The sequence below is a fragment of the Pectinophora gossypiella genome, chromosome 13, assembly GCF_024362695.1.
Source record: "Pectinophora gossypiella chromosome 13, ilPecGoss1.1, whole genome shotgun sequence".
Taxonomy (NCBI): domain Eukaryota; kingdom Metazoa; phylum Arthropoda; class Insecta; order Lepidoptera; family Gelechiidae; genus Pectinophora; species Pectinophora gossypiella.
Window position 1 is genome coordinate 14123152 of NC_065416.1, and position 27989 is coordinate 14151140.

General features: G+C 38.7%; 1 protein-coding gene across 1 annotated transcript; it reads right to left on the bottom strand.

The window, feature by feature from the left end:
- Nucleotides 1-284: 284 nt before the first annotated feature.
- Nucleotides 285-27895, bottom strand: LOC126372030 (hornerin). The gene is made up of 6 exons (XM_050017532.1): nucleotides 27632-27895; nucleotides 17256-18061; nucleotides 12587-12721; nucleotides 12030-12204; nucleotides 2660-2790; nucleotides 285-1437 (listed from the first exon to the last, which is right to left on the bottom strand). The coding sequence occupies exons 1-6, from the start codon at nucleotides 27653-27655 to the stop codon at nucleotides 1191-1193; spliced, it is 1518 nt and encodes a 505-aa protein (XP_049873489.1). The 5' UTR covers nucleotides 27656-27895; the 3' UTR covers nucleotides 285-1190.
- Nucleotides 27896-27989: the final 94 nt, after the last annotated feature.

The window sequence follows — 27989 nt, forward strand, 5'->3', positions numbered from 1 at the left end:
ATCACCCGATTGTCCGAAAGTAAGATGATACGTGCTTCGGAAGGCACGTCAAGCCGTTGGTGCCGGTTACTACTTACTGATGTAAGTACGTCGTGGGTACATGAGTCATGTGGCCTTTGGCGGGTCAATAATAACCCTGGCACCAGAGTTGATGAGGTTGCTTCACCTTACAACCCACACGATAGACGAACTTACCCCGGTTGTTTCAGAAATAATTTACATGAAATTTGTATTATTACTTTTATTATAAAGAAATTCTCACAGAGTAGGTATCTTAAAATTATTCCAAACGTACAGTCGAGGAAAATATACTTACATTAAAATATTTTTTTATTTACTATTGCTAATAAAATTTAATACAAATATTATGTACTTACACACTTCCTTTTTACGTAAGTGCCTACCTAATTAACTTATGAAAATTTTAATTTCGCCTCGACTGTACATCTACAAAGCACTAAGAAGGTACAAATATAAAAAAATCGCACCTCTTTATGGGATTATTGCGCGCGCTCACCGTAGTATAAACCATTATATTTCAAAATAATTTATTCATCAGAAATTGGTACAATAAACATTGGTCTTATCCATAAAGTAAGTTTCACCCATTTCACCTTTCGAATAATATTTTACTTAATATTTAAAAGGTGGAGTAGTGAAACTTATATGTTAAGATAACAATATAGATAACAGAGACCAATATTTGCTTTCAGTTTTTTCATACGACTTTATAAGGCTGCCATCAGGCGGATCAATAACCATCCACGATTCCTATATTCAAATACTAAAAGTTACCCTAAAGGTGCGCGCGCCCAGACGCGCCGCAGGAGTCGCACGCGCCGAAGTCATCGCGTCGCCTGATAGGATAAGTGGATCGATAGTGATAGGAGCTGAGGGAAATCGTCGACTACGCCGGCGCGGCGGCGGGGTCGGTATCGGGTTTCTGGTGTTTTTTGTCGCGGGCTCATTTGCCGCCTCTATGGCTAGAGTATTCGGGTCGTCGGGATCGTATATTACGTCCCTGGGACGCCGATACTTTTCAGTACCATCCCTGAGCGGGATGTATTCGGAAGAACGTGTCATTTACCATTGAAATACCTTTAAAAAGATGAAATACCTTTGAAAGACGTTTACCGTTCGCTTCGCAAAATATCCCAAGAATTCTAACCTAACCTAACCTCAAAATTAGCTTATGAAGCTTTAGTCGTTTCCTCAATTTTGGTTGACACTTGCTCGTCTTCCCGTTGGTATAAGTAGCTGGTTTGAGGAGTAGTACTGCTGGAGTATGTGCCAGTGGGTTGATAAGTGGTTTGTCCGTAGGTGCTGGCTTGTCCGTAGTTGGTTTGTCCGTAGGCTGGTTGCCGGTTGCCCGCTTGCGGGTACCGGTCGCGGGAGGGTTGACGGTTAGAATCCCGGTTGTCTAACTGGTTGACGCCACTGGAAATATAAATTAAATATGTACTTTATCGAATAATGTTATTTTGCACTTGATACATACAATACATTGAGGAGCTCGGTGGCGCAGCGGTAAACGCGCTCGGTCTGCGATTGTTGAAGTTAAGCAACTTTCGCAAAGGCCGGTCATAGGATGGGTGACCACAAAAAAAAAGTTTTCATCTCGAGCTCCTCCGTGCTTCGGATGGCACGTTAAGCCGTTGGTCCCGGCTGCATTAGCAGTCGTTAATAACCATCAATCCGCACTGGGCCCGCGTGATGGTTTAAGGCCCGATTTCCCTATCCATCCATAGGGAAGGCCCGTGCCCCAGCATTGGGGACGTTAATGGGCTGATGATGACATACAATACAATTAATCTTTATATCACACAGAAAATCAGTAGGGACTTTCCAGGCTAAGTACGTTCACCAAAAACAATATAGATGGCGTTGTACAGCTTTAAGGTGATAATTATACCTTCTCATTACTCTGGTACATAATTATTCCATAATGGCAGAAGCATGTATATTTTTTTTTGACGTGGTCGTGACTTATTGTATATTTAATTTGCCGAAGATGGCATTAACTACTTGGCCGAACAAATGGGGAGTACTGAAGGCTCTCACCCGGTACAACGTTTAAGACAACAGGCTTGAGGGTGTCCAGTTGGGCGCGAACCTCGGCTCAAGGCGTCGTCTGAGAGGAAAAATATTTGAAAGAATTAATCGACCCTAGTGAGTCGATAGCGATAAGCGCTGATTGAGGGAAATCGTTGAGGGTCGGTATCGGGGTCCTGAAGTGTTTGGTGTCGCGAGCTGATTGGCTGCCTCTATGACTAGAGTAATCGGGTCGTCGGGATCGTATATTACGTTCTTTGGGCGCCGATACTTTTCAGTACTGTCTCTAAGCGGGAATAAAATTAATTGTTGCTTGATATTTAGATCACATTACTTATGTGTAGAATTATGTTGCTACCTATATTGCTTTGATCATAATAATTTATTTTGATCAGAATAATAATTGATGGAAGATGTAATTGTGTCTGGGTGTAATAAAAAGAGCTATCATTTATATCTAAAAACAAAGATAAAAGATGCATTATGTCTGTTATCCATGAAATTAGAAGGTTAAACGAAGGGAAATCTGTACAGCGCCATATTGTTTTTTAGGAACGTAGGTTAGGAAGTCGCTCATAATAAAAAGTCACGTCAAAAAAGCACTCACCTCTGGTCCCTATAAGGTCTGATCCTCTCCCCAACGCTATGCCACCCACTTTGTCCACCATATCCTTGTCCACCATAACCCTGGGCATAATTCTGACCGTAGCTCTGTCCGTAGCCTTGTTGTCCATAACCCTGCCAAGATAAAAGATACATATACATTATTTCAAAATTCAAGAATATCTTTATTCAGTAGGTAACATAGTTACACTTTGAATCGTCAATTTTTACATAACGAACGTCTCATGTGGTGTCCCTTTATAATAAACGTTTCTTTCTTTCTTTCTTTCTTTCTTTCTTTCATGCGCCTAAAACTACTGCAGCTTCTCACAACCTTTTCTCTAGTTATAAAGTACTAACATAAGAGAATTTTATTGTACTAAGAAATTAAGGATCTGTGTTGTCTTTAATAAATAAATATTATTTATAAGTCGTTTCCATATCACGGGAATATGGAGTCCCGGAGTTTTGGAAGGCGTGGGTGGGGCCGAAGCTAACACGTAGAGGCCCCTTATGACAATTTAATCTAAATGTGGTGTGACACCAATCGGCGATTATCCTTGTATGCACTACAGGAGTGCACCCAAAGACAATTGCCGATCTGTAGGACTATTGCAGATTATGGAAATAAAGAGAACTGGGCTGGGTGGGGTGTAGTGATGTTCCGAATATCCGTATCCGTATCCGTATCCGCGGATATCCGAGATAAAAGAAAAATCCGTATCCGTATCCGTGTCTGTTACTTTTCACGCGGATCTTTTACGGATCTTTTTCAGGGGATTAAGTAGAATTATTAAATAAAAAGGCTATAAAATTCCATTCAGATTGTTTTTATTTCTTAAAATCAAATATTTGGCACCTTTATATTGCAAACATTTAGATAGATCTTATAGATGTTATAACAATGAAATAACTATAACTTTAATCTTTTTTTTTAAGAAAATAAAGATCCGTATCCGCGGATCTTTACACTAAATATTCGTATTCAGATCCGTATCCGCGGATATACATTTTTAACGATCCGGCACATCACTAGGGTGTTAGTGGACCGGGATACTGGGGCTGCCGAATGAGGGAAATCGTCGACCAATCTTGAAAACTCAATAAGCATTTCGCTAGTAGGATGATTATAATTTTATTTCCATGAAGATTTTAACAAAGCCTCAATCAACTCAATCATCCGTGACTGAGGTTTTCGAGAATGTTGCCGAATGACGTAGGATTATTTTTATAACTTATCCATAGTAATATTATGAATGGGAAAGTGTATGGGTGTGTTTGTCTGTCTGGCACGATGGAAAATTGACATTATTTTTTATGTGGAGATATTTGAAAGGATGGAGAGTGAAGTAGGCTACTTTTTGTCTCTTTCTAACCCTCCCCCACTTCCCTAAAATGGAGGGGTTGAAGTTTGTACGGAGCATTTCGCAACTTTCAAGGTAGAAATCTAGAAATTGGTATGCGGTCTATTTGTGATTAATAAAAAATACTGCATCATTTTTTTTTTAAATCTGCCGCAACCCCTTCAAAGAGAGGGTGAAATGAATGAATATGGGACTTTTCGCAATTTTCAAGGTAAGACGCTAAAAATTGGTACATTGGCAGAGAGGAACATTAATATAATATTTTTTAACTGATTAAAGAGAAGGTGTCGTGTCTTATAAGAAAGTGAAGGAATTGGCCTTTGATAGACAAGAATGGAGCATGCTACACCGACAATGCCGAAACTTGGAGCTTGAAGAGCCGCGATTGCAGTAAGATCGATGCATTCGAAATGTGGTGTTGGCGTAGATTGCTACGCAAACCTTGGACTGCGATGTGTACGAATGAGTCCATATTAAAAGAGCTCAAGATCACGACGCGGCTCTCCTCAATATGCCGGAATCGTGCCCTAAGCTTCTTCGGACATATTATGCGGTCTCCGAAGCACAGTCTGGATAAGCAGATCATCGTTGGGCAAATGGATGGCAAACGTGCGCGAGGAAGGGCGCCTACGAGGTGGTCTGACATCGTGAAGAAGACGATGGGCGGCAGCATACAGAGAGCGGTCCACGGAGTATACAGCCATACCGAGTGGAAAACCAGAACCTGTGGTCGCGATCCTCAGCTGTGAGGGATCGACGAAGAAGAAGAAGAGACCGACAATAGCGTGGCTCTTAAATTAATGATGATTTATTAGATTTAATTTAGCAGGTACCTATTTTTTAGTCTTTGTAATTTAACTATGTTAGTGAGACTAATCCTGCAGTCAAAATTCATATGCAATTTTGCAGGACATTGCATTTATACCAATGTTATTTAATGCCTTCATAATAATAAGAAGGAAAAGAGAACCGTATTACCCCGAATTAAATGCGAATGAAGCCGCGGGAAAAAGCTAGTTAAGCATAATGGCACCCTATACTAGCGTGACCTGAAATACTTATTTTAATATTCACGGTTTAAAATTATTTTAGATAAGCAGTTTGATATAAATAAAGAGTAACGCGTAGATAGTGAGCAATTGACGACGTAAAAATGAAGTTCACATTGGTTTTTTTAATTTTTTCCATGATGTTCATGGCACTAACCAGCGCATCGACCCACAATATAAGTAAGTTTTTTATTATTTACCAGCTTCCATGGTTTGGTTAGAGTGTCGGGCTCACGATTTGGAGGTCCGGGTTCGATTTTCGATGGGGACATTGTCGAAATCACTTTGTAAGACTGTCCGTTGTGTGGCTAGGACGTTGCAGGTTGAATCACCTGATAGTCCGGAAAAGTAAGATGATTCTGTGCTTCGAAAGGCACGTTAAGCCGTTGGTCCCGGGCTACTAGCCCAAACACCTCCACCAACCCGCAGTGGAGCAGCGTGGTGGAGTATGCTCCATACACCCTCCGGTTGATTGAGGGGAGGCCTGTGCCCAGCAGTGGGACGTGTATAGGCTGTTTATGTTATGTTTAGAGGAATGTATATGTCGCAGGGATATGATAAAAACGGGGATTTGATCAATTCCCTAAGGGATTTGATCAAATCTTCTTTTCAAAAAAAATTAATGTTCTTTCAAAAAAAAAAAATTGTTCTAAGTAATGGTGATTTTTTTATATCAATATTTCCTTGTATTACACACACCTGATTATCATAATTATGTAGGTATATCTAACCAAATAAACCTTTAAAATACCAAAGCAAAATTATTTTTGTCATTTCACTGAACCAATTTAGGGATTTGTTCAATTCACTAGATTTGTTTAGGAAAAAGATAAAATCGTATTGTTATTTTAACATCCTCCGTGATTTGATCAAATCCCTTAGGGAATTGATCAAATCCCCGTTTTTATCATATCCCTGCGACATATACAGGATGTTAGTTACATCGTAACGAAAACTTTAAGGGATGATTCAGATCATGACTCTGAGTTGATAGCAAGTGGAATTACCTGTCAAAAATCATTAAAATTTAAACACAACATAAGCTCACGACTGTATCCCAATGGGGTAGTCAGAGGTACATCCTGGTGGAGTATGTTCCATACCCCTTTGGTTGATTCAGGTGTAGAAAGGCCACATCGAAGCAATTCATCTAAAAAAGGAATTATGCTATTTGACATTTGTTTGCATTGCGCACTTACTTTTATATGCGCAATTGTCAAATAACATGTGTATATTTGAATTACAATTCATAAACATCTAATATTTGATATACATATTTGGTATAATTATCACTTAAATTAACACGTTGACAGTCCCGTGACCCATATACGGGTCATGAAGGACCAGCTCCATACGTCCGTGACCCATACATGGGTCACAAAGAAACGACCAGGTACGCAAGGGCGGTGCTCCACTTGGATCCCGGGTAACTTAGCAAAGTAGTGAAGTAATATGCGGGACTTAGTCAAATCATTTTGTATGGGACTGTCAACGTGTTAAAAAAAAAAGAAAAAATAAATAAATAAAAAAAAGAAATAAAATAAAATAAAAAATTAAATAAAATTGCAATATTGCTTTTTTAGGTGAATTACTTCGATGTGGCCTTTTTAACCCCCCTGTTCTGTTTTTAGATCCGTTACCTCCTCCAATCTGCAAGACTGACCAGGACTGTAAACTTTATTGTGATTTGTCCCAGAAAAGTCCCCACTGTCACTACACAGGTCTTGGTGTAACCCCTTCGTTCGGAACCTGTGGTTGCTCACCTTTATTAGTTCTATAATGTGTATGGTCTAAAATTGAAATAAAGACATGACATGACTATTTTTGAAATAAATTGGCATGAATTTTCTATTTGTTTTAATTACTTATTTAGAATAGAATAGAATAGAATAGAAAAGTTTATTATAAAAGGACGCCACACACAAAAAAAGACAACAACATCATATCAAATTTCCACTAAAACAATTACAAAAAAGCAAGACGGATGTTTGTCGAAATGACCATAAGGTGGTGGTGGACGTCCTGAGATAAAAGGGCCTCACTCAGCACAAGTCGCGGCATGAACCACGACGCTGATATTATGTGGACCCTGTTGGGTGACGCACGGACATCGTATTTCATAAACATATGTTAATGGTGTATATATTCAAATTCAATTCCAAAATATACATTATAATATATACCAAATTATTTTAATTAATAAAATTATTTACATAATCAACAGACGTGGTAACCCAGTTGGTCGCTTGCCTCTCACTTTGAGATCACAGGCCTAAACCAATGATTGTCGAATTTGTTTTCGAATTCATGTTTGGATCAAATGATCATCACATACTCAGCGGTGAAGGAAAACATTGTGAGGAAACCACATCCTCGAGAAATGCATTTTCGGAGGTATGTGACCTAACCTGTATTGGGCTGGTTTTCCTTTAGCAATCGCTTCTGTAAAAAACCGGACCTGTCAAATCTTCAGGTTAGGTAAGCGGACCCTGTGAGAAACGGGATAATGCCAGGGATATGATGATGACTTACTTACATACTCGTAACATACATATAAACAGCCTATATACGTCCCGCTGCTGGGCACAGGCCTCCCCTCAATCAACCGGAGGGGGTATGGAGCATACTCCACCACGTTGCTCTACTGCAGGTTGGTGTAGGTGATTTTACGGGTAATAGCCAGGACTAACGGTTTATCGTGCCTTCCGAAGCACGGAACTATCTTACTTTTTCCGACAGTCAAGAGGCACATCGAAGCAATTCATCTAAGAAAGCAAAATTGCTATTTGACATTTGTTCGCATTGCGCACTTACTTTTGTATGCGCAAATGTCAAATCGCAATATTGCTTTTTTAGACGAATTGCTTCGGTGTGGCCTTTTTAACCCCTATTTGATTCAAACTTGCAATGCCTTACCAAACAAAGGATAGTGTTACAAAGTGATTTTGACTATGTCCCCATCGGGAATCGAGCTTGAACCTTCAGATCGTGAGCCCAACGCTCTAACCACTAGACCACGGAGGCTGTCATGGAATGTAATAACTATATCTAACTTTATTTATTTGTTTATCTTATCGCTTTATATGCATTGTTTTGTAAGTATTATTGTATTTATTTCATGTATTTGTAGATATACTGCACACACACACACGTTTTTAATAAGTATATGGTGCTAATTCCTGTAAATACCATCTAATTTTATTTTAAGTTATATCTGTCCTTTTCTTATCCGCCGAAAAGGAAAGGGACGGGTAATCGACAAGCATAAAATTTATGGAACACACGTCAATTTTAAGCACAAATCTAAACCAACCGTCTAAAAATTTTACGTCAGTCAATAACCCGACACATTAATTTACTCATTCTTCCTAAAATTAAGAGCTGTGAATCATCCGCCCTTTCCTTTTCGACGGATACGAAAATGACGGATATAACCTAAAATAAAATTAGGCGGTGTCTGCAGGAATCGGGGCCTATGTTTTTGTAAACTACTTTATTTTCATAGTTTAAGTAAATATTATTATGTATTCATTGAACTTGTATTTGTGGGAGACACGGCTTCCGTGCCTCACTTAGCAGGGTCCACAGAATACCAGGGTCGTGGCTCGCGCCGCGGCTTATGCTGAGTGAGGCCCTTTTATAAAGGACACGACCCCCATCGTTGACCAGTTCATACACTCAATTATTTGTATTTCTCGTGTCTATCTATCTATCTAACATACATAAACTGCCTATATACGTCCCACTGCTGGGCACAGGCCTCCCCTTAATCAACCGGAGGGGGTATGGAGCATACTCCACCACGCTGCTCCACTGCGGGTTGGTGGAGATGTTTTTACGGCTAATAGCCGGGACCAACGGCTTAACGTGCCCTCCGAAGCACGGAATCATCTTACTTTTTCGGACAATCAGGTGATTCAAGCCTGAAAAGTCCTTACCAAACAAAGGACAGTCTCACAAAGTGATTTCGACAATGTCCCCATCGGGAATCGAACCCGGACCTCCAGATCGTGAGCCTAACGCTCTAACCACTAGACCACGGAGGCTGTCACCTATATCAGCCTAAATTCATTATCCAATGTTTTTCCACTTCCGACGATCTTGGGCTATCGACAATCTCCGGGTCCGTCTTTCTTTGCTCATTCGAGCAATGTGTCCCACCCATCTCCACTTGCGTTCGGCAATTACTTTTACCACATCCCTAACCTTGGTATTACATCGAACCTAAGTATTTCTCTTCCGGTCCCGTAAGGAAATGCCGAGCATAGCTCTTTCCATTGCTCTCTGAGCAACTCGGAGATTCTCTGCGGATTTCTCAGTTAGGGTCATGGTCTCGGCTCCGTATACGAATGCTGGCAGAACACATTGCTCAAAGACTGGTCGTTTTAAGTGCATGGACATCTTGCTACTAATTGCATCTTGTTAATATACTTGCGTTGGCGCCGAAGGCTGCCTTTTTCTTGTGTAAGTTGTTTTTATTATGTGTTTAGCTTGTAAGTTATGTGTTACTCCGTGTTTTATATTATAGTATATTTGTTTTATATTTGTTACTGTGGTAACAAATTTGTGTGTGTGTGTGTGCCCTAACACCTGCACTATTAAAGACCTGTACGAAGCCACTGACAATGCCGTAAGCGTGGCCAATTATTGGTCAGCAAAAATTTAGTTTCGATCGCCATCGACTCGCAAAGAAGAAGGAGAAGACTGTGGTGTGCCTGTATAATAAACGTTTCTTTCTTTCTTTAATATTTAGTGATGGTTGATAGTGCTGTGTTTGTTTTAGATCCAATCTGCAAGACGGACCAGGACTGTAGATTTCATTGTGATTTGTCTAAAGAAACACCACAATGTCTTTATACAGGTCTCGGCCCAACACCTCCGTTTGGATCCTGTGGTTGCACCCCTATAAGAATGCCAGGACCATATTATTACTAATAAATTGACATGAATGGACCATGACTGTGTTAGAAATTGACCGTGTATGCATCACCCTTCATCATCATCACCAGCCCATTAACGTCCCCACTGCTGGGGCACGGGCCTTCCCTATGGATGGATAGGGAGATCGGGCCTTAAACCACCACGCGGGCCCAGTGCGGATTGGTAGTTATTAACGACTGCTTATGCAGCCGGGACCAACGGCTTAACGTGCCTTCCGAAGCACGGAGGAGCTCGAGATGAAAACTTTTTTTTTGTGGTCACCTATCGTATGACCGGCCTTTGCGAAAGTTGCTTAACTTCAACAATCGCAGATCGAGCGCGTTAACCGCTGCGCCACCGAGCTCCTCCACGTCACCCTTATAAGACCATAATAATTCATAATTCATTTATTCGCCTTAAAAATGGTAGGTACAGTGTGCAGATGGTCAGCATTTAGCATTAGGTCAACATTTTTAGTTATGAAAATTATAACATGCAAATAATAATGACAAGATATTAAATTATTAAACTAAAATAAATTAACGAATATAACAATTATTATTTCCAAATCAAAAAGTCATTCATTACAAAACAATACAGAAAAACAATGTCATAGAATAAAATCGATAAAATAATAATAATTGATATCGGCATTATCTTAGTTCGGTCTTATTCGTCATTCGGTTAAACCATGCATTGAATAGACTACCCTCGCCGATTAAACATTTGTAGTATTCATAAAGAAATCATAGATTAGTAACATAGTTTTTATGTAGACATATTGTCATTGGCCACGTCTGTCATTTCTTCTTTTCTCAATGTCTGAACTCACTAGTCGACTCTTACGCCAATTTTGTTTACCAAAATATATCGTTTAAATATTGTTGTAATATCCAGTGCCCTCAACGAATAATACACGCAAGTCAACTTCATCAGCATATTTGTATTTTTATTTCATCGAACCAATCGCCGGTCCACGATCTACCTCGCCACAGACTGTGACTGAATGAGACACGCCCCACCCTCTTCCAATAGATAATTTATAACTTCATTAGTAGGTATCTTTAAAAAGATTACAAATTATAGTAATACCTTCAAATTCCATGGGGTTGAGTATTACAAAAAAGGCTTGTCGAAAATCGCAACTGGTTGAAACAATGATGTACCAGGCGGTACCCAAAATCGTAGTTACAAACCCGAATTCCGGCTAAACCCCGCGTATTTCGAGAAAGTCGCAACAGAACAAAAACATCGAGTCACTAAGATGCTTCGAATGAGATGTGTCTGGGATCTGTTGATGGAGTTGTCATCCGTTTTGACTTGTGGCGGACCCAACTAGTTGGCCACCTAGTTCCGCCCAAATGCAACAGATGGCGCAACATTCAATAATGCAGTCTTCAAGCAATCGTGAAACGCGATATCGAAGTTTACACAGCAAGACGCATTACTTATATACAACTTCCAACACAACACTGTTGGATCGTCGATCCCTAGTCACACTACCAACTTGTGGCTAGCGGGGTACTATGCTCAGTTTGGTACCCCAAAAACATCCTTTGGCGGGAGCACACCCTCGCCGCCAAAGACTCATCGTCCTCTCTATGTTTCAATAACTTATTTAATTATTTAATTAAAAAAAATCATGCCCATTATTTAAAATTCCTGGTATGATGTCATTAACAGAAATCAGAATCATTTATTCAACGTAATTTAACATTTTTGAATTTACGTCTAACATCCGCACACGGAAGTGGCGGTAGATTGATCTTGTCTTTAGAAGACCTATATAGACCTACACCCGTCGAGTCTGACCTGGTGTGCGCGGAGAAAACCCAAAAGGAGGCGGCCCAAAGAGACCTGCCGACCAAAGCTTCTTTCGGACACATTCCATAAGGATGTGGAAATATCTTCAACTACAGGAAACTCTGACAATAAGGGGGAGGGTACTTGACGTATTAGAACGTGTTCAGAACGAATCAGTGCTGTCACAGTCTGCAGTCTGCTTTATCAGATTATAATTAATAAAATTATAAAGATATACCTGTTGTCCAGTAGCGTAGCCCAGCCCGTAGTCAGCGGCGACGCCCTGTCTGTAGCCCCCAGTGTCCTGCCCGTAGCTCAGAGACCCCCGATACTCTAAAGGGTCTCTGTAGTCGCGGTACCCGCCTGCGTACGCGCCGCCCGCGCCTGCGCTCTGCCACCCTGATTCTGTTGGCCTGGAATTTATTAATAAATAAATCAAGCTCGTATCGCTCCGGGGCGGACGCTGGTGCTTCTATATTTATTTCTAGCGTAGTAATAATAGGTAGTTTAATAATAGGTAAATATTTGGAAAACATATAAACAGTATCTCAAAATCTAGAAGTCCTCATACTAATTTTAAAGTTAAAGAGATCAGGAATTAAACATGTAAGTATCTTAAAATCTAGAAGTCTTTAGATTAATCTTACAATTATAAAGAGCAGAGAAATAAAATTTAAACTACAAAAGAGAATATAAAAGTGTAATTAGGGAATTTAACAGTATCGTAATGTATATGTATGTGTGGAAGGGTATATATGTGATTAAAAGTAATACCATTGAACAGCTGATAGGTACCTATTATAGTCAGGGCGCCCCCAGGCGGCTGCGGCGGCGGGGGCGGCGTCGGGTCGCCCGGAAGCAAAGTAGTAGCCCCTGCCGCCGGCGTCCCATCCCGCCTGTCCGCGGTATGTCTCATCCCACGGCCTGAAACTGGTTGACAGAGCAGATTCACAATTGGCTACTTGACATTTTGGCTATTTAAAAAAAAAAACAAATATTTATTTTGTCCCCCTTAAAAAAAATCTCAAAAAAGCTATATTATATCATCATCGTCAATTTAAGAGCCACGCTCTTGTCGGTGTAGCATTTTCCATTCTAGTCTATCAAAGGCTAATTCCTTGACTTCCCTATAAAACACGACGTTAACCTTTTCTTTAATCTGTTCCATGTAAGCTCTTCTTGGTCCTCCTTCTTCCTTTTTCTCTTTTCTTTATATAAATAATAGAAAAAAAAACATATTTTTCTTCACTAATTTTAAATTTCGCGCGAAGACCGCTGGTCACGTGACGTTTTCCCCAGTGACGGCACATTTCAATAAACAAAGAAACTGTCAAGCAGTATAACTTGAAACCTGACAGATAGTTTTTGTTTATTTTGACACATGAAGCTCAATCATGGCCGACGAAGAAATACGAAGATTCAGTACGATCTACTCTGAACCGGCATGCGTGTATGAAACGATTGATGAATGTGGAATGAAGCAAATAGCATTCCATAGTCTTTGCTTGATGATGATGATGATCTCCGATCGATTTCGGTCATGGCGACCACTTCGACTCCTAGTCGGCACGAAGCTGATGCGCCCGAAGGTGGCTTATGTAGCCAACCCTGGATCATTTTCACCTAAAATGCCTACGTGCCATCAGGAAGATCAGTCTTTGCTTACCCCGGTGGGAAATAGGCGTGAGTTTATGTATGTATATGTACCTACAGAACTACAAATCCTAAACAGTATAACGCTATTCGCAAATTAAAAGAAAAATAATGTAAATAGGTTATTAGAGCTAATAATGAAACCTGAAACTACTTGTAATGTAAGTAATTAAATTTGAATGGGAAATAACAGCACTTATAACAATAGGTAAAAAAAAAAACATATAAGTAAGTAGGTATTCCAAATGGGGTTCTTTGACCTTTCCAAATTGAATTTCGAACGGTCGTTCCCCGAGGGTACTCAACTGTGGTCAGCCAACGGAAAACAAAATGGCGGTCGAAAAACAAATACCGTTTGCGAATTAATTTGCTACAAACCAATGTTAGCTGGCCGTGCCATTACGTATAGCTGATTACAGGGACGGATCAGGTGTTATTTGGAACAAATTGGATTGAAATTACTTCTAAAAATTTCCGCCCATCATTTTACTATGATACAACTTAAGGAATGTAAGTAAGTACCTACCTAACCGTCTGAAATGGGGATAAAAACTAGTTTTTACAAGCTTCTAGAAGCTAAAATGTAGGTGGCAGCACTGTTGAGTGTTCGTAAATTTTAACAGTTCTCCAAACTGTCTAGCTAAAATTCGTGATAAATTGCTATAGGTAAATGTGCAACGTGGAGTGTATCCCGTCTGAAGGATGGTTACGAAAAAGAGAAGCCAGTTGGAAAAAAGGCAGTTTTAATTGATAATAAGATTTTCTAAGTTTTCTATTTCCGACTTTTAGAGAATAAATATAACACTATGATTTTGCAGTTAAACGCTGCGCAAAAGGTTATAGTGTAAAAATATAACCATGCTTGTTTCGGTACTCAAATAGTATGGGAAACTGTCAAAATTTAAAAACACTCAACAGTGGCGACTCCTAGTGGGAGAAATAGGCAGTTTTTAATCTCATTCTGATTGAGCTAGTTAAAGGTTTTTTTTTGGCAAGCCTTATTGGGAGTTTGCCTTAGATGGCATTAACTGGGTCAAATTATTGCACTTGGTACAATAATTTGACCCAGTAGAGTTGATTAATCTTTGGTAATATAATTCCCTCTGACGATAACGCCCCGAGCTGACGTTCGCGCCCAACGGGGCATTCAAATTAAAATTCAAATTCAAAAATATCTTTATTCAGTAGGTAACATAGTTACACTTTGAATCGTTAATTTTACATAACGAACGTCTCATCCGCCTAAAACTACTGCAACTACTGCAGCTTCTCACAACCTGTATAGCCGGGGAAAAGAAGCTGCAAGAAAAACCTCGGCACTCGGCACGACACACAAAGAAAAACCCTAGACGTTCTTTAAAAAAATAAACATAAAACATAAAATATTGGTATACAATTGAGTAATTTAGCTGCCTAATATCAGTTCTCAGACAGTTAATCCCATGCATTCATATCTTCTAAATAATCACTAACTTTATAATAACCTTTTTTGTAAAGTTTTTGTTTAACTACTGTCTTAAAGCAGTTGAAAGGCAAATTCTGAATGTCAATGGGAATTCTTATTTCATAACTGTTCAGTAATGTGCCGTTCCTGGCTCTTTGGGAACGCAGGGCAGTAAAAAAAGTCGTGTAAAAGAGATACAAGACATGACAATTTGAAAAAGAAAAGTAGCCGTTTTCCTTACTATTAAGGAATTTTACAACGGGAAGATTCCCAGGCATGCACATCACTGAGCAGGAGAACAAACATTGGGGAACAATCAAAAAGCAAAAGTTCAGTCACTGAGCCCAGCGAATTATTTGTAAACAGTGGTGAAATTATGAACCATTAGTTGTCATAATTATAACATTTATGTTTTTGTAGGTGTTTTTCGTCTATTACAGAAACGACATGTAACCAGGAGGTCTTAAGTGCAACCAGTTAATTTATTACTTTGCAACAAACTTATTGGAGTTTTGCAGCTTATCTAATCTACTTTTTGTCACGTAATAATTTAAATCTGTATACAGAAGAGGCACCTAATCCGACTGAATGCTTCCCTGGCCAGTAACGATACGACGTGTCAAGATTTTCTTTACAAATTGGATAATAGCGGGAATTAGAGATAAAACGCGATGTTTATGTTGTCAGGGTTGTACATTACATACGCGAGCGGAGGATACAATGGGTTGTAAAAGGAAATTGTTTGTTTCTCTACTAATTGATTTATGTGTTAATATGACATACTTACATACATACTTCAACTTAACACCTTACCCCGATACCGACTCCACTGGTGTGGTCGACGATTTGCCTCAAGCACGGATCATCTTACTTTCGGACAATCAGATGATCAGCCTTAATGTCCTAACCAAACTAGGGATCACAGAGTGACTTTCGTGATATGTCCCCATCGGGATTTGAACCCGGGACCTCCGGATAGTGAGCCGCACGCTCAAACCACGGATGCCGTAGGTACCAAGACCAAAGGCTTAACTTGTCCTCCGAATCATTGTCCAAAGAAGTATGATAATCATCTTACTTCAGGACAATCAGGTGATTCAAGCCTGCAAAGTCTTTCCCAAACAAAAGATAGTCTCCCAAAGTGATTTCGAATGTCCCCATCGAAAATCGATCCCGGACCTCCAGATCGTGAGCTTGAATCTCTAACCACTAGACCACGGAGGCTGAAACTACAACTACATAATACTATTATAAAAATCTGCAGTAGAATAACAAAATAGTGATTTCAGATACTTTCAAATTACAGTCGAACTTTCAATGGCTTTTTCAATGATGGGTGATTAACAATTTTCATTTGTCACGTACTAAATATTATCACAGTTACAACAATAGTTGGAATGGTACTATAATGCCAGGTACCGTTTTAGTAAGTACACCAATTCTATGGTACTATTGACCAATGACTGTTGGACATAATATATAATGTATGTTAGCTTTAAGTGAAAGCGCATCAATTGATGGTTTGACACGGCTCCTATAACGGTATTGACAATTTCATGATTTGTATGCCGCCTGGTCATCATGGTGCAATGATGGTAGAGTCAGTTCACGCCCTCAATTTCTATCCCGTGTTTATTTTCTTTTTTCACGTGACTTACTGTAGACTTTTACCCCGATACCGATCCTCGCGGCGTAGTCGACGATTTCCCTCATTCAGCGTTTATCGGTATCAACCCACTATGGTCTATTCACTCTTTCAAACATTATCCTCCTAAGAGGTCGCCTCGAATCGAGGTTCGCGCTCAAGTGGGCACCCTCAAGCCCTGGTTTGAAAGAATTAATATACCCAATGAGAGTATTATATTTGAAAGAATTATCAGTCCAGCAGGAAATCTCAATCAGTTCAAGACCGACAAATGAAGAGGTCAAAGAAGACCTTTATCTCAAGTGAATAGACATGGATCAAAGAATAAAAGCACCGTGCAGATCATTTTGAGAGAGAAGAAGCAAGATGATTTAACACTTAATAAGACACGACGAATTTATTAAAAACATCATAGAAGGGAAGCTACAAGGAAATAGATGAAGACCAAGAAGAGCTTACATGGAACAGATTAAAGAGAAGGCAAGCATCGTGTCTTATAAGGAAGTGACAGAATTGGCCTTTGATAGACAAGAATGGAGAATGCTACACCGACAAGAGCGTGACTCTTAAATTAGTGATGATGATGCAGATCATTGGTGTTACTGATTGATATTACTGTGTAGATACTTACGCATAATTTCCTGTCATAGGTATCATTAGCTTATAGTTACCTATAAGTTTAGATTGTTTTGAAAATAATAGTTATTTTCTAATACACTTACCTATCATGAGGTCCTCTGCCAACACCAGGCCCATAACCACCATAACCGTCATCATATCCTCTGTCATATCTGTCATCATGCACCGGTCTTCGGTACCCTGGGTATCCGTACCCATCCTGTCTTCCACCGTAACTGGGATAGGGATCATCGTACCTATCATAAAGAGGTCGTCTTTCCCTGTAAGGATCGTCATAGTACGGTCTATCATACGCAGGTCTATCTCTGTAAGGGTCCCGTGATAAGAATCTATCATAGTAATCTGGCCTGTAACGGTCTCTGTCATCATATCTGTTTCTGTTTCTATGTCTGCCACCACTAGGCCTGTCTCTATCATCTTTGTCGTCATGTGGCCGTTTTTTATCACCACTATCATTCTCATCATCTGTACCATTTTTGTTGTTGCTGTTACGGTCGGTGTTGTATCTTCTGTCACTGCTGCTGCTATCATCATCATCATAGTTTTTGTTTTTATCGAATCTGTTGCCGTATGTAGGTCTGTGGCTCACTCTTCTGTCATCATCATATCGGTCCCTATCACGGCTAGATCTATCATAATCTCTATCATCTCTGTCATCATATCGGTCGTCATAACATCGACCACAGCGTTGGGGCCTATCATAATCAGGTCGGGCGTATTCTAGTCTATCATAAATAGGTCTGGGGCCATAACGAGGGTCGTAAAAGCTTCGCCCTTGTCTGTTTAGTGTTTTTTCTTTAGTGTCAGGTGTTAGGACTGTTGATAATATTGTTTCGCCAGTTTTGATTTGGTTTTCGGCTAGGCATGCCAGGATGAATGAGGATAGTGTCTGAAATAGAAGAATTATCACTGGTTAGTAATAATAAGTGCGACATTTTGTGATATTTTTCTATGACGTCCCAGGTTGCTTTTTATACATACATACATACATACATAAACTCACGCCCGTAATCCCTAATGGGGTGGGCAGAGCCACAAGTAATCAAAGACAACTTGCAGCCACTGTTGATACGAATTCCAAAGATGGATATGATGAACCTTATGGTGATAAGGGATCAGCCTATCGCCCATAACATTAGTCCATCATGTTGCTTTTTATACAAATTACATAGTCATTTCGTGTGTTGATATTTATTTATTTATTTATTAAAGGTCACCAACAGAGTTAACAACGAGTCTCTTACAGTAAAGATCTTCATAAAATGACATAGTAATTAAGAAAAAAAAACTGAACCGTAAAAAATAAAAAGAAAAAAAAATTTACTGTGGTGTTTTTGTGGAATGTTTCTGTTTAGTAAAAAGTAACTGATTTGACTGGTTGGAAACTACCCTATTCCTGTCAAGTTAATCCCTGTATTTTCTTATGTAAGTGTAAGTACCTTAAAGATATAATTAAATAAATTAAATAATTGTATAGTTGCATAATTACAAATAATTTTAGTATTTTAATGTGTTTGATAATGAAATTAATTGCCTATTATTTTAAAAATTATGTGCATAATAATGCATTAATTGTTATTGTACGGTTCTTACAAAGGTTCGCAGCCTGTAAAGTTTTCATTGCTTTTTTTAAACAAGGGATTGCCTGAGATTTGGCATGACATATATTTTAATTTTATTACTTATATGAAAATGAAAATAGCCTTTATTCACTGACTTCAAAAGTTACAAAGTAGTTTAGTATTGGACTTTCTTACGTTTAGTTGTTAGTAAGTACAATGGTGCTAATTCCTGTAAATACCATCTAATTTTATTTTAAGTTATATCTGTCATTTTCTTATCCGCCGAAAAGGAAAGGGACGGGTAATTGACAAGCATAAAATTTATGGAACACACGTCAATTTTAAGCACAAATCTAAACCAACCGTCTAAAAATTTTACATCAGTCAATAACCCGACACATTCATTTACTCATTCTTCCTAAAATTAAGAGCTGTGAATCATCCGTCCCTTTCCTTTTCGACGGATATGAAAATGACGGATATAACTTAAAATAAAATTAGGCGGTGTTTGCAGGAATCGGGGCCATTAGCTATCTAAAGTTTTATATTAATAATTATTTACTTAAATCAGCATCCTTAACAGTCAGGTTGTCTCAACAATTTTATTATAAGTAAGTAATAATATAATTCCACAGTGGCTGCAAGTTGTCTTTGATTACTTGTGGCTCTGCCCACCCCATTAGGGATTACGGGCGTGAGTTTATGTATGTATGTAATATAATTCCAAGTTTGGACATTGACATTGGTTGAAAATAAAATAAGTATTTACTTACTTAGCTATTTTTGGTAAGAGGGTACGATCTACCCTTGCATAATGACATTATTTACTCATCATCATCATATCTTGATCGCGAAACTTCGTCACTATGGAATAACTGATAATGCCATCGCTCTTTTGGAGTCATACCTTAGTGGCCGCGTTCAGAGGGTTGATGTGCATGGCTCCAGATCGTGTGGATCTAACGTCACTATAGGCGTCCCGCAGGGCTCAATTCTAGGTCCATTTCTATTCCTAGTTTACATAAACGACCTACCTAGTCTTGTAAAACATGAGGTGGTGCTGTTTGCAGATGATACCTCCTTACTTTTTAAAGTAAAGAGACGACAAGATTCCTTTGACGATGTAAACAACGCCATTTCAGAGGTAGTGGATTGGTTTACTGTAAACAACCTGCTACTTAATGAAAATAAAACAAAATATGTTTATTTTACGTTATCGAATGTTAGTAGGCCCCTCGATTCTATTATTGTAAAAAATAAGGAATTGGACCTCACGGATACTGCTGTATTTTTGGGAATTACTTTGGACGCTAAGTTGCAATGGAGTCCTCATATTGATAAGTTGTCCAAAAGGCTCAGCTCAGCAGCATTCGCGGTCAAAAAAATTCGTTTAATAACCGATGTAGAAACCGCGCGATTAGTTTATTTTGCCTACTTCCACAGTCTAATGTCGTACGGCATCTTGCTGTGGGGTCATGCTGCAGATATGAACAGCATTTTTGTTCTGCAAAAGCGAGCCATTCGGGCGATTTACAAATTGGGACCCAAGATGTCACTTAGAAATAAATTTAAAGAAATTAATATTTTAACTTTGGCATCACAATATATCTTTGAAAACTTAATATATGTAAAAAAAAATTTAGGATTATTTGCAAAAAATAGCGATCGGCACATTGTTAATACCAGGAACAAAAATAAACTTGCTTTACAAGTCAGTCGATTACATAAGATTACTAAATCTTTTAAGGGGCAATGTATACGTTTTTACAATAAGATTCCCATTGACATTCAGAATTTGCCTTTCAACTGTTTTAAGACAGTAGTTAAACAAAAACTTTACAAAAAAGGTTATTATAAAGTTAGTGATTATTTAGAAGATATGAATGCATGGGATTAACTGTCTGAGAACTGATATTAGGCAGCTAAATTACTCAATTGTATACCAATATTTTATGTTTTATGTTTATTTTTTTAAAGAACGTCTAGGGCCCTGTGCCGAGGTTTTTCTTGCAGCTTCTTTTCCCCGGCTATACAGGTTGTGAGAAGCTGCAGTAGTTTTAGGCGGATGAGACGTTCGTTATGTAAAATTGACGATTCAAAGTGTAACTATGTTACCTACTGAATAAAGATATTTTTGAATTTGAATTTGAATTCATCATCTTCCTATCATTATCCCGTTTTCCACAGGGTCCGCTTACCTAACCTGAAGATATGACAGGTCCGGTGTTTTACAGAAGCGACTGCCTGTCTGACCTTCCAACCCGCAAAGGTAAACCAGCCCAATACAGGCTAAGTCACATACCTCCGAAAATGCACTTCTCGGCAATGAGCTCGTGATAATAATTTATTATCCAAACATGAATTATAAAACAAATTCGACAATCATAGGTTTAGGCCGGTGCTGGATTCGAACCTGCGACCTCAAATTGAGGGGCGTTCTGCCAACTGGGCTACCACAGTATTACTACGAGCTTTAATAGTTTTCATAGTAACTGAACAATAATGTGAGATTTTCGTTTTAAGATTGTTCGCCTTACCTAATAGAAAAAACGTAAGTTTATGATCATTATAAAGTCATTACGGGTAAGATATCTTTTCTTATTAATCAATGAATGCTTGCCTCTGAATGTTTCTTATTGCACCATTGTCTTCGGTTCAAGTAATATCAGATAAGGGATCAAAATGTAAATAACATCTTGGCTGTAGGTACGTGCTAATTACGTATACTTCAGGGAACATTCTCCGTGCATCGGAAAGCACGTTAAGCCGTTGGTCCCGGTCACTAGGCCTTTGGCGGGTTAATAGTAACCCTGACACCAGGGTTGATGGGGTTGGTAATCCACCTCACAACCCATACGATAAGAAGAAGAAGACTGCCTAAAACCGACTCCCGTCCATACATACATAACATAGCATAAACAGCCTGTATAAGTCCCACTGCTGGGCACAGGCCCATACATACATCACTATTAATAGCCTATCATTTACACAACAAAAACGAACTCAGGATATAATTTTAGAACAAAAAACCCGGAATTGAGTAATAAAGTAGTAAAACAGATAAAAAATGGGGAAATATAAAAAAGTTCGCACGATAACGGACATGTAGAGGAGCCATTGTGGTATGGAGTGATGTTTAATAGATAACAAAGAGGGAGTTAGTGACATCGTAACGAATACTTAGGGGGACGAAAAAAAAGAAAATTTGAATCCTAGGTCAAAGATAAATTATGAAATTCTGATTACTAAATAAAGATATAAGTATCTAAAACTGACGAAAACCATTTTCTTTCTTTCTATTTAATTTATTTATGAATTTTAATCAAGAAAAACTTAAGTACAAATTCCGTAGTTATTTCGTGTTTTGACGTTTAGTAAAAAGTAACTGATTTGATTAGTTGGAAACTAGCCTATTATCTCTTTGTACTGCTGTTACATTACATCTTTATACATCCCAATGCTGGGCATAGGAGTCCCCGTCAATCAACCGGAGGGGGTGTAGAGCTGTCAAAATAATCCATACTAGACCATATCCGTTACTTTTTCACGCGTAATTTTAAACCACTGTACTGATTTTGGTGAAATTTGGCATGGGATAAAAAGCCGAAATGGAAAATAATAATTCGCCAGAGTCGCGTGAGCAAGCTAGTCAAACTATAAGTGACTGAGTACTCGCCAGATTCAATGCCCTTCATGCAAAGCACAGTGAGACAGATATATGCACGAAACGATCATATTACATGAGGCAACGATCGTGATATAAAATTTTCCTCGTCATATTACTTCTTTGATACCGGGCAGCTACAACACGCACTTCTGTGACTACGCAATGAACGCGAGTAAATCGATATAGCGGTCAAGCCAGAAATGTTTTATGCGGCCGCGCAGACTCGTGTGATTTAGTGTTGAGGGTATATCTCCCTTATTTTTATGATCTGTGGCCTCTGTGGTCCAGTGGTTGAGCATTGGGCTCACGATCCGGAGGTCCCGGGTTCGAATCCCGGTGAGGACATATCACAAAAATCATTTTGCGATCCCTAGTTTGGTTAGGACATTACAGGCTGATGACATGATTGTCCGAAAGTAAGATGATCCGTTCTATACTACTTACTTACTGATGTAAGTGAGTAATCGTTACGTGAGCCATGTGAGCATTGACGGCACAATAATAACCCTGACACCAGGGTTGACGAGCTTGGCAATCACCTCACAACCCACACGATAGATGATCTGTGATGCGAACCCATCGCTTCTATCTGGTAATCTTAGTACGAAAATGATTTCCTTCCTGCCCTACGCAGCACTTAAATACCACAATAGTAATTAGACTACGACCTTCTACTTTTTGTAAGCTATCTCACGATTTATATGTGACATCACACCCATTGTTTTTTGGAGGTCATTGTAACAAAACTTGGATTTTTGAACATATGTATTGTATTGTTTGTTTCTAGATGTGTTATAATTTGCAGTTATCAAGTTATAAAGTTGCGTAGAATGTGTTATGTATGAGAGTCGGAATATCCTTGGTTTGCGTGTTTAGATGTTGTATGTTGTAATCTACCCGATCATGACCTATGCAGGGGTAGTTTTCGCTCATGCGAGTCCCTCTCAAATCCACTGTCTACAGAAAATACAAAATCGTTTCATGCGGAAAGCCACGGGAGCTCCGTGGTTCCTTCGCAATGAAAATCTGCACATTGACCTAGGTCTGCCAACCATTGCCCAATGGCTCAAATTAGCTTCCAAACGTTTTTTCGATTCTGCTCCGCACCACCCAAATCCCCTGGTAGTTGCGGCTTCCGAGTACATTCCGCTTAGGGACGGTACTGAAAAATATCGGCGTCCGAAGGACGTAATATACGATCCCGACGACCCGATTACTCTAGCCATAGAGGCAGCCAATCAGCTCGCGACACCAAACACTTCAGGTCCCCGATACCGACCCCGCCGGCGTGGTCGACGATTTCCCTCATTCAGCGCTTATCGCTATCGACCCACTAGGGTCGATTAATTCTTTCAAATATTTTTCCTCTCAGACGACGCCCTGAGCCGAGGTTCGCGCCCAACTGGACACCCTCAGGCCTGTTGTCTTAAACTTTGTACCGGGAGAGAGCCTTCAGCGCTCCCTATTTGTCCGGCCAAGTAGTTAATACCATCTGCGGCAAATCTACAATAAGTCACGTCAAAAAAAAAGCTGATAGCGAAAAATGCTATGCGGTCAAAAACCGTAGTCAGCACATAATATATATACTACATATTATGTAGTCGAACAAAATAATATAATGGCTATCGGCCCACTAGGGTCGATTCATTCTTTGATTTAATTATCTCAGAATGCCCTGAGTCGAAGTTCGCGCGCAACTGAGCACCCTTAGGAAAGTTGTCTTAAATTGTACCGGGTGAGAGCCCTCAGCGCTCCCCGTTTGTCCAGACAAGTAGTTAATGCCGTTTGGGGAAAATCTACAATAAGTTATTTAAAAAAGAATGGTGTATACACTACGATATACCATTACAATGCTCGATAGTTTTCCCACGATATTTTTTCCGGTGCATCTACATTTGTGGCGTTAGTAGTACACACTTTAGTAGACAGCGTATTTCATTCATTCACTCACTTTAGCATAACGAACCTTTTACAATACATTAATAGTCACGCTTGTTTCCTTATCGGGTTGGACAGAGCCACAAGTCATCAACGGGATAACCAGCAGTCATTCCTGATATTCATCTCATGATTGGGGATGATATACCGCAGGTTGAGACCAGCTCAAAATTAAAAAAAATATATATAAATATAATTGACATTGACATTGCCCTGATTCCCACAGACATCTAATTTTATTTTAAATTAGTCCGTCATTTTCTTGTCCGAAAATGAGAAAGACGGATGATTGACAACTGTTAATTTTAAAAAGAACGAGTGAACGAATGAATAACCCGAATTAAATAAATAGGCATCTCGTTTGACGTATGCTGTCAACTTATATCTCTCGGGTCATTGGCCAATAAAATTTTGGGAGGGCTTTTTTAATTGACGTGTGTTCCATAAATTTTATGCCTGTCGATTACCGTCCATTTCCTTTTTGGCGGATAAGAAAATGACAGGTATTACTTAAAATAAAATTAGGTGGTGTGTACTGAAATCAGCACCAATATTTATTTAATTTCATTAATTTGTTTTTCTAGTCTATCCAATTAGATATTTATTAAAGATATTTGCGACTGCTTGATCACTAAACCAGAAGTGCCTACACTTGTGTAGCATGGTCCTCGCATAAAATGAGCCAACTCTATTACTAGATACCATACGTTGACGACAGGTCGACATGGCAATCGGGGCATGAGGTGAGCCGCGGAGGCGGGGTCGCCCCGCACACCCGCACAGTCCCCGCGGCGTCTTAGTCTTAGTGTCGCACGAGTCCGTATCGACCGCGTTTATCGATTATAATCTCGCTCACATAATTTATTACTATTGTGTTTTAAAACTGGCTACGGTTGCATCTTCGTCGCGTGTTTGACTTCGATTTGTGTTTGACAAAGCTTAAAGAGATAACAACGAATGCAATTTTGTCAGTCACGGCAGAACACTGGAGCAATTTCGAAAAAACATGTCCAGAACCTTGAAAATGAATATTGGGGAAAAGACATGGGAATGGAAAATTAAATGGAAGATTTTATTATAAAAGTCGGAGATACCAGTGACGAAGTTCTTTAAGTTATTGTAGCGATACGTTAGATGATTCAGATGAATAAATATTAACTTAAATGAAAACGTGGTATTATTTTATTCACATTTTGTTACATACATAATAAAAATGTATCGATATTGAAAACGTCACGTCACTAGAGAATTGCCATGTCGACCTGTCGTCTACATTACTGGCTTGATACCTGGTCGGAACCGTTTAGGAAAAGGAACTCTTTTAAATTCTATTCAACAACAACAATTCAACAAAATCATTTCAAATCAACAGTCTCCTGAAGGTGGTATCACAAAGGATGGACAGTCCCATCCTCACTCACTGGATGTAAAATGTAAATTAAAAATTTAACTAAGATATTATATTCTGTTACTAACAAAATATGGATAAATATCGGAAATATTTTTTTTTTTTAATAACTTCACGCTCGTATCCCAGAAGGAGTAGATAGAGTTAAACCACTCCTCGCCAGTTATGTTTAAGTCCTATGCAGGTAATAGGGCACAAATTCTGGAAACCGCGTGATATCAATGATGATCCAAACATTAAATACTACTGTTAAAATCGAATTCTGTGGCTTAGAACTAAAGCCGGGATTCGAACCCGCGACACTACGCTGTAAATCACACGTTTTCCGAACAGAGTTATCACGGATCCATAGAGTAGATATGTAAGTAACTACTTATTGTTTTATTTAGTCGCATCGTGCATCCGCCGACTAATCGCCATATAATTGTGGCCGTGATGGAAAGGTTATGGGATTTCATATTATTATAGTGCTTTGTCGCTCTTAAGGTGTTTGTATACAACTATTGTGGAATAAGTAGGTTAAATTTCTCGTGTAAGTGAATTATTTATTTTTACTAAAAAAGCCTTAAATATATGACAATATCAAATAATTAACAATAAACAAATTTGGCGATGAAAAAACATAAAAATGGAAAATACAAAGAAAAATAAAAATAAAAAAAAAACAGAAAAAAAAACATTTTCTGTTTTTTTTTCCTTGACCTTACCTTTGACTAAACATTGTAGCAGGGATCCCTGCTTAGTCAAACAGGCCCCCCCTCGCCTCACCCGGCGCATAGTTTTTATTATGTGTTTTGATTGTATATAATACGTTATTTGTTTTATATTTGTTACTGTGGTGTCCCTTTATAATAAACGTTTCTTTCTTTCTTTCTAAATTCAAATACAAAAATATCTTTATTCAGTAGGTAACATAGTTACACTTTGAATCGTCAATTTTTATATAACGAACGTCTCATCCGCCTAAAACTACTGCAGCTTCTCACAACCTGTATAGCCGGGGAAAAGGAGCTGCAAGAGAAACGTCGGCACAGGGCCCTAGACGTTCTTTAAAAAATAAACATAAAATATTTTTATACAATTGAGTAATATAGCTGCCTAATATCAGTTCTCAGACAGTTAATCCCATGCATTCATATCTTCTAAATAATCTTTATAAAAATTTGAAGTTAATTTGAAGTAACTCCAACATAATACTTGGTTTTATGGTCTTTTTTTTAAGTGATTTATTGTAGATTTACTACGAAATTACGTTATTTACGTAGTTTTAGTTATGTCCAAGCACAGGCCTAAACCAATGATTGTCGAATTTGTTTTCAAATTCATGTTTGGATCATAAATGATTATCACGTGCTCAGCGGCGAAGGAAAACATCGTGAGGAAATGCATTTTCGGATGTATGACCTAACCTGTATTGGGCTGGTTTTCCCTTCGCGGGTTGAAAGGTCAGACAGGCAGTCGCTTCTGTGAAAAACCGAACCTGTCAAATCTTCAGGTTAGGTAAGTGGACCCTGTGAGAACCGGGATAATGCGAGGAGACGATGATGTAGTTTTAGTTATGAAGGGGAGAAATTCCTTACACAGTTAACAATTTAGTTTGACGCGTTGCCATAGTAACATAATATATTATATTATACATCATTGGGTTGACTTAGTAGTATTTGTTTTTATTTACAAAAAGCACCTAAACTTATAATAATTTCGCTTAACGTATTGAGTTAATTAATTCAGGCATGAGCAAAATAACTTTGTGGTTATGAGAGAAGGTAGCTACTGTATACTCTAAGAATACTTTTCATGACAGTTTAAAACAAAATCCACGCTAGTATGTTTTCTTTCATAACTACAAAAATCTACTAAAATAAAAAAAAACAAGCAACTTACCAAAATAACTAGCCGTTCCATCATGATACAGTTTTAACTTAACTGCTATCCTATAAAGTTCATCGTCTGTATAAAAGTTTTAACGGCACTGACCGCACGCAAAACCAGTTATTTGCTACTTTTAAAATTAAAAAGTAAAAATGTAGAACGTGTATCCGAGCATTAAGTACATTGTTTTAAAAAAAGTTTGTTTAAGTTTGGAACTAGTTACGGCTGATTTAAATTTTTGAATTTGGAGTGGTCCTTCGACGCGCTCAGCGCGAACGCGTATGGTGGACTGACGGGCCGACGCATGCGCCCTGCGTTATAATAATTATAGCAATTGTTGGTTTTTTTGTTTGTCCGTCCGTCTGTCAGC

Excerpts from the sequence above, each read along its gene's own strand:
- LOC126372030 (XM_050017532.1), bottom strand. The coding sequence starts at position 27,655 with ATGATGGAACGGCTAGTTATTTTG. Across the intron at positions 18,062-27,631 it reads TGGAACGGCTAGTTATTTTG|ACACTATCCTCATTCATCCT; the intron begins GTAAGTTGCTTG and ends CTTCTATTTCAG. Across the intron at positions 1,438-2,659 it reads AGACCTTATAGGGACCAGAG|TGGCGTCAACCAGTTAGACA; the intron begins GTGAGTGCTTTT and ends TTATATTTCCAG.